The 8,044-nt window shown below is 37.0% G+C and overlaps 1 protein-coding gene across 1 annotated transcript; it reads right to left on the bottom strand.

Moving 5' to 3' along the window:
* Positions 1 to 216: 216 nt before the first annotated feature.
* LOC103954763 (tRNA dimethylallyltransferase 2) lies at positions 217 to 7,834 on the bottom strand. The gene is given in 11 exon segments (XM_009366586.3): positions 217 to 800; positions 947 to 1,110; positions 1,235 to 1,310; positions 1,851 to 2,138; positions 2,140 to 2,271; positions 2,730 to 2,804; positions 3,398 to 3,519; positions 3,678 to 3,750; positions 6,302 to 6,370; positions 7,299 to 7,378; positions 7,488 to 7,834. Coding segments are annotated over 11 exon segments (1,461 nt in total). The 5' UTR covers positions 7,717 to 7,834; the 3' UTR covers positions 217 to 647.
* Positions 7,835 to 8,044: the final 210 nt, after the last annotated feature.

The raw sequence follows: 8,044 nt of genomic DNA, 5'->3' as shown, positions 1-8,044 counted from the left end.
TCTCTTAGTTCCCTACGCACTCTCTCTCTCTCTCCTTTCAATAAAATAGGTCACAACAATATGCACTATTTTTATGTGTAAGAACATTTTATACATATATCTATATATAGTGACCCACTAAGAGATCGTATTCTGCAACATTTTTAGTCATGAGCAAATCTACCAACTAAAATACTCATAATGCTATTCTTTGACAACCAAACACTCAACATAGACTGCGATCAAAACTTTTAATAATTAAGGGTGATAAAAAATTTTGATTTACCCACTTCCTCTCCCCTCTTTTCTATCTACATCTCTCACTACTCTCCCACAGTAACTCACATCACTAACTTTTATCTCTGCATCTCTCTCTACTCTCCTCAGTAACTCGCATGCATAACTGCAAGAGTCCTCTTAGAGACCAACTTATTTCAACCTCATAAACTCCTAATCCATCTAATTTCCCTTGAATCCCTAGCAAGGTTGAGTTGTAATTTCACCATCTGGACTCCACCTTTCTTGCTTGAGCGTTCGATTCTTCTGAACTCAATTGCATCGAGATAGTTCAGTGTTTGCGCTGGCATAGTGACACAAATGAGAAACCATAATATAGGCCTTCATTTTCTTTTCCTCTTCTTTATGTCGAAAAATAGGTGAACAACTCTTTAACTACAATCTACATGTTGAGGCAGCTGATGCTGCTCCGGTGAGAGAAACCCTTGAGACTTTTTAAGCTGAGAAACTCGTTTGCGATGGACACGACCCTGCCTGTGTTGTTCCCACTCGTGTGCTCCCCTCAGGATCTTGTCACCACAGGCCTAGCAATGGAAAGTCATTTGCACACCAACTTAGCCCAAGTCAACTAAATGACACGTCTATATAAGCACCACAAATAAACTACAATGCGGGATGGAGAAATTGAGCAAACAAGAACAGTGTCCCAGGGCAGTCAACCAGTCCTAACCTTGCATGTATACTGAGTCCACAAGTCCCGCTGCATCGTATTCACTCCAATGGTATATCGGGTATCCGAATCAGGAACCAAACTTGAATCCTGATTGAGGAAAGATCTAATCATTTCCACAGCAGGTCCAACCACTTCTGTAGCCCATGTATTATCCGCTTTGCCTATATGTATCAGAAACGAGAGAAAAAAAAACGAGTAGAATAACATTACACCAAGTCCCACTGAAAAACAAGAGAAACAAACGAATAAAAGAAACTAGGAAAAAGATAAGACACAGAAGCATACAGGATATGGATTCTGTTGCATCCAGGAAATGTATGTTCCATCCAAACAGTGTCTCCAGGCGATTTATCCTTCGTTTCTGTGAAACAATATAATTACGTTACAAATGTTCTCACTTATGTTTTCGAAACTGTTTAAGATTGTAGATATATAATCATTCAGAGTATAGATTAGCTAAATGAAATATGGAGTGGCGTCCTCCCTTCACCACCCTCATGGGGATGGTCTAGCAGGGTTTGTTGTCAATACGCTCCATAAAATGTTTGAGGCAGGAAAGAAATTCAATCAAGAGGAAAGACCATTGAAGTGCAAGAGATAACGTAAACCTCAAACGATCTAGAATTGGCTGTTAAAACACTCTCACAATATCAAGGGCATCATATTCATTAAAGGATTTCCAACGATGAATAACAGCAGAAAAAGTCGTCAGATAAGTAAGTTCTGTTCATAACTCGGGAGTACTTTTATTGAAAATGTACACTGGCCAGAAGTTATGAGAGTTAAGTCAGACTAACAGAGGCATGCTTCTATGGTGCAAACAAAAATTAAAAAAGTGAGAAAAATATCACCAGAAATTCATGCATAAAGAATTCAGGTAAATGTGACAAAATCAATTTACCTGACGACGAACTAGTCTTCGGGTGTTCATTTTCATTTTATCAATAGCTTCTTTTAACACAATTTTGGGTTGGCTGTCACTGAAAGACTTCAAGATTTCCCTCATGTTCTCCATCAATTTCTTATCAGCCAGGTCTACTAATTTCAAGGACATGGACTCATCTATCAAATGATTTCCTTCATCACTGGCTTCAACAATGTAAGCTCTCAAAAAGTTTTCAAACTCCCGAACCCCAATGGCCTGCCGCAAACCACGAGTATAATCTGCATTTGGGTTGAAAATTTCATAGGACTTCATTAAGCAACCCAGCGTCTATCATGCAATCTACTCTTTGGTCCACATATTGGTCCAGCACAGGGAGGGAAGCATTCACACATATAAAACAGCAATTGTATCGGAAATTATCAACTCGCCCCCAGTTCTGCCCAGCCACATGCAAAAGTTAAACATCATGTTGCTTTCATCTTATTAATTTTATTATATTTAAAATATGTAAGGAACATAAGGAGGTCCAATCTCATCAAAGCAATTACACTTCCAACTTCAAGTGTGGAAAGAGAGTGAATTTTTATAAATATACATAAAAAAATAAAAATAAAAAATAAATAAATAAAACTAATATATGAGCAACCAAGAACTTGGAAGTTGTACACAAAATAAAGGGCAACAGAAATAGGTCCATTATGCTCATGCTAGAATAATATCTTATTATCTTTTAAAAAATGTCGAAAGAAAATCATAATGCTTTGATTAATGAAGATGTCCTATCTGAGGTAAAAAAATAGATTCTCCTTGAAGGAAACAGATATATGTAAAACATTGCATATAACTAGAATACCACAGAATATATGAAAAAATAGGAAAACAAAGCTTACGCACTTTGGCAGCATTTCCCTGAAGAAGTTGGCTAGGAAGAACACCATGGTGAGCATACAGACTAAGGTACTGACTAATCTGCAAAAGATTCAACATAAGATGTCGAACTGAAATACATCTGTTCTGCCACAGGGTATCAGATACACGATACTTAAGAATAAAGAGCACATAAAAGCAATTGAAACTGTATGTTTGCATGACTCATTGCATCAAATATGGGACTCTTAAATAAGACTTTTAGACAAATAAAAGAATTTCTACTGGAGTGTAAAATCATTTATAACATTTATCCCAAAGTATAAATTTGAAGGCACCTGTACTTCCCTATTTGATCATCTATTGAATAAAATCCTCGTATGAAAAGAAGGTTGACAATTGGAGTCACCCTAAAGACATGAAAATAATCTAAATTTGACTATCATAACACTGGCTCTAGGAAAAACAGTAAATTGTGTCTCAAATCTGCAAAACAAGGAATATCCTTAGAGCTCAAATGGTTACCATGAGTATTTCTTAATTTTTTTGTAAGGAAAAAATAATGCCTGCAGTAGAAGGACTAATCCGTTATTTCTTTCACTGTAAGGATACTAGATTACCTAGTAAAAGATTGTAAAATCATCACACACTATATATTCAGCAAGACGACAGTACAAATTATGCCACAAACTTACTTTTCTATGGTTATTTGGATGGACTCTGTTTGCTGCAACTGGATCAATGGCTTTAAGATAGTCATAGCCATAACCGGAATTGTCTACTTCAATAACCAGCTCAGCCTGTGGTTGTCCATCTCCTGGAAGCAAAACAAGAGATAAATAAAAAGGTCAAAATAAGTGTATACTTTCCTGTATGACCCATTTCCTTAGAAAAGTAAATATATAACAAATAAATAAATATGAGATTTTCTTAGTGGTGAAAATACAATTTTGAAGTACACAAGTTGCTATTTACCTGGATAATCACCTAAACAGCATTCATCAATATCTTCTACTGTTTCGTCTAAAAGGAATGGACTAACAAGAGCCTGGAATTGTAATATGAAAACAGAAAACAAGACAAAAAGCAGAACAAGTGAGCTGGGAAACACATAAGTTAAATGTTAAAATTTTGATTCTTTATTTTAAAAGAAATTCCATGTCAGCACTGAGATTAGTCCACCATAGAATTACACGCTCACAAGGTCACACAACCCTTCTCTTCATGTGGAAAAGCAAGTGGTCAGCGCTTAAGCCCCGTTTGGTTCCAGGAAAGTAATCAGTTTTCAGCTTTCAGCTTTCATTTTCACTATTTACTAAACAAGGATCTATTGGGAAACATTTTGGAACTCTTATCAAGAGAGATTCTGGCTTATTTTATGAAGCCAGCTACCAACAAATACCTGTGCAGCACCAGCACATAGTCGAAGACATGGCCAACCCTAAATACTTTGTGCATGGCCTTGACTGTTGCATCATCATCAAAATCATTGAGAACCATGTTCAGGAAATCTGGAAAGATTCAGATGTGCAAGGCCATCACTAATTATAATTTTGGGTGGAAGAAGTGAAGGTCTTGTTCTTTGTGTGATACTAGAAGATTGGTTTTTAACTGTTTATCAAACCGATTAAGTTGTGGGACTTTGTTTTGGTGTTGGCAAACATTTTTCAGAAATCAAAAATAAAAAATTCAAAAAACTAATTGTGCACTCCACATAAGTGTATTTTTCTTTCTAAATATAGAAAGTTTGGAATGCACAATGAGTTTTTTGGAGTGCCAATAATAGCACATTAAAAAAAAATTCAAAACCAAAATTTGTAAAAATCCATAATAAAGTCATCTATATTGTGAACATATAAGATATATGGAATTACAAGATCTAGCACTTACTCTACTTAGCATGGTATAGTTATTGGAACCCTTTCACTTATATTTGACTCATAATTAGCACAGAGTTCTTATATTACAACAACAACAACAAAGCCTTTTCCCACTGAGTGGGGTCGGCTATATGAATCCTAGAACGCCATAGCGCTCGGTTCTGTGTCATGTCTTCCGTTAAATCTAAGTACTCAAAGTCTTTTCTTAGAGTCTCTTCCAAAGTCTTCCTAGGTCTTCCTCTACCCCTTCGGCCCTGAACCTTTGTCCCATAGTCGCATCTTCTAACTAGAGTGTCAGTAGGCCTTCGTTGCACATGTCCAAACCACCGTAACCGATTTTCTCTGATCTTTCCTTCAATTTTGGCTACTCCTACATTACCTCAGATATCCTCATTCCTAATCTTATCTTTTCTCGTGTGCCCACACATCCAACGAAGCATCCTCATCTCCGCTACACCCATTTTATGTACGTGTTGATGCTTCATTGCCCAACGTTCCATGTCATACAGCATCGTCGACCTTATTGTCGTCTTATAAAATTTTTCCTTGAGCTTCAATGGCATACGACGGTCACACAACACGCCGAATGCACTCCTCCACTTCATCCATCCAACTTGTATTCTATGGTTGAGGTCTCCATCTAATTCTGCGTTCTTTTGCAAGATAGATCCTAGGTAGCGAAAGCGGTTGCTTTTTCGTACTTCCTAGTTTCGGATCCTCACCCCTAACTCATTTGGGCCTCCATTTGCGTTGAACTTGCACTCCATATATTCTATCTTTTGACCGACTTAGGCGAAGACCTTTAGATTCCAACACTTCTTTCCAAAGGTTAAGCTTCGCATTTACCCTTTCCTGAGTTTCATCTATCAACACTATATCGTCTGCGAAAAGCATACACCAAGGAATATCATCTTGAACAGGTCCCGTTAACTCATCCATTACCAATGCAAAAAGGTAAGGACTTAAAGATGAGCCTTGATGTAATCCTACAGTTATGGGGAAGCTTTCGGTTTGTCCTTCATGAGTTCTAACGGCAGTCTTTACTCCATCATACATATCCTTTATAGCTTGGATATATGCTACTCGTACTCGTTTCTTCTCTAAAATCTCTACAATAAGTATATGATTCTATTGGTCTAGTAATCGTTGAATTTACTTAAAAACTGAATTTTGTTTCGGTAATAGATAGCCGTTTACAAAAACTATGTTTTGGTTTGAATGCCAAAAGCCAAGCCAAACCAAACCAATTAATTGACCCAGTCCTTGGAGAAAACAAGAAGAATATGATAAGAATGATGATGATGAACGAACATGTTATTCTACCAATCAGCAGCTCTTTTAAGAATTTCAGAAACAACAAATGCAGGCAGTTTTGGTTCACTCTTCTGGATAATGAAAACTGATTTCACCCTATAAACCAAATGAGGCCTTAGCTTTCTCTGTGTTGTATCAATTTTTAATTCTTGAATTCCAAAGAATACTTCTAGGGTCTACAATTGGCGTTTTTCAAAAATAGGATAGTAAACTTCAGATCAGGCCAACATATCAGTATACTCTAGAATAAATAATATGCACCAAAGAGATGGCTGCAACCATATTTTGTGCCAATCAACTAAAAATCTTGAACCTACAAAAATTGAACATTATCGTGCTCATAATCTATTTACAATAAAAATAGCAAAAGGTACTAGTCACTGACAAAATGAAACAGTTCTCTACCTGGATATAGTAATTGGTACCACCAACTATGACCGGCAAGCAGTTACGAGATAATATGTCATTGATGAGCTGTAAACCCATATGCGGAGTCAGTTTAAACAAATACAGACAGACATATAGATGAATATTTGAAACATGAAAATAGAACCGAAAGAGTGCAATGAAACAGAAAACACAGGATTGTACAAAGAAATCCAAAAAGAAATTCAACATGCTATCCAACATTCAAAGAAATTCAACATGTAATCAAACAATCAGAATCTGCTTTTGCAGTTCTTTCAAAGAGGAAAAAACTGACCACAGTCAGATATAATCCATATCCTTGGACAGTAGGTTCCTAGCGAAACTAAGTCTTGGATATTGAAAATTTAGACCGTTTGCTAAGTCAAAGAAAATGGACATGATGAACTTAACCAACCCAGAATCACTATATTCAAAGAAAACAGCTCAAAATGACCTAAGTTGGTCTGCGCATAAGTTTGGAAAGATTGGATTCTACGAGATTGGGTTCTAATAACTATTCGTGCAGTGTTTTTTATTTAACTTTCATAGTGATTCATGATTGAGACTTAATATCATAATATCAAAAAGATAAACCAACTTGAACTTAACAACACAGTGTAGACAAAACCATACCAACATTGTAGACTTCCTAGAAAGTACACGTAGCTCACAACCCAGTTGGTACCTCGCACCTAACACAAAATTTCAACTCTTACCTCTCCTTCATAGATCTTAGGGACCACGGAATTGTTCTAAAGAAATCTCCAACACTACACTAATAGCAAGAACCAATGTCAATCCTTCAGCAACATAAATTTGGCAAGTGCCTTGATTTCGAATGAAAATCAATCTTCTGACAAAGACACACCTTTTTCATCAAGATTGGACTCTAAAGTGTAACAATTTATTACACACGACGGGTATCTAAATACGCATACATGAAACAACAGCAAAAACCACCATAAATACAAAAGACAGAATTGGATTTGCTTACAAGAATGGCAGAGTCCCGAAACTCTTTTGCTGTGAACTCAACATTCGGGCTTACAGTTCCCAGCAGATGATGAGCCACTCCTACATTTTGTATGCACCAACCCATTTCCACGATCAAAATTCCCAATTCAAATTTAGTTTCTTTTTCAAAAACAAAATAAAAAGTGAGTGGGTGGAAGAAGGTGAGGACCTTTTTGTTCGTGCAGAGGGACCTTGTTGGAAAGAACATCCAAGCCACTGTAGACCTGCATAGAATCAGCGTTGATGACCTCCACGGGGAAGTGGGATGCCAAATCAATGGCCAGCTTTGACTTCCCTGAGCCTGTAGGTCCCATTATCACCACCACCTTCGGCTTCTCTTCAATGGCTTCATGGTTTTGGGGTCTCTGGGTTTCAATGGCAGCGTCACTGCTCTCCATCTCTCTCCCTCTTCTCTCTGTCTTCTCAGACTTCTCCCTCCGCAGTCAGGTGCAAACAAATTTAGACCATTTTGAGTCTGGACTCTGCAATTGTAGAATTGCTTTTGGGCCCAACTCTAATTTCATATATTCCAAAATTTACCCCTATTTTTGTTACCATCCCGGAAAGATTTTGAACCAGTGATTTTCAATGCGGAAGGACACTTGAAAAACAAATTTCTCTCTACTTATATAATATGACGCACCGCTCTATCTTTTAGATACATTGAAAAGTCTTTCGTATGAAATAAGAGACGGTACGCTATATATTATTATTCAATTTGAAAGA

The sequence above is a fragment of a genome, unplaced genomic scaffold (assembly GCF_019419815.1).
Source record: "Pyrus x bretschneideri cultivar Hongxiangsu unplaced genomic scaffold, Pyrus_bretschneideri_v1 Contig5, whole genome shotgun sequence".
In the NCBI taxonomy this organism is placed as follows: Eukaryota; Viridiplantae; Streptophyta; class Magnoliopsida; order Rosales; family Rosaceae; genus Pyrus; species Pyrus x bretschneideri.
This window is presented reverse-complemented; position numbering and strand designations above follow the sequence as displayed.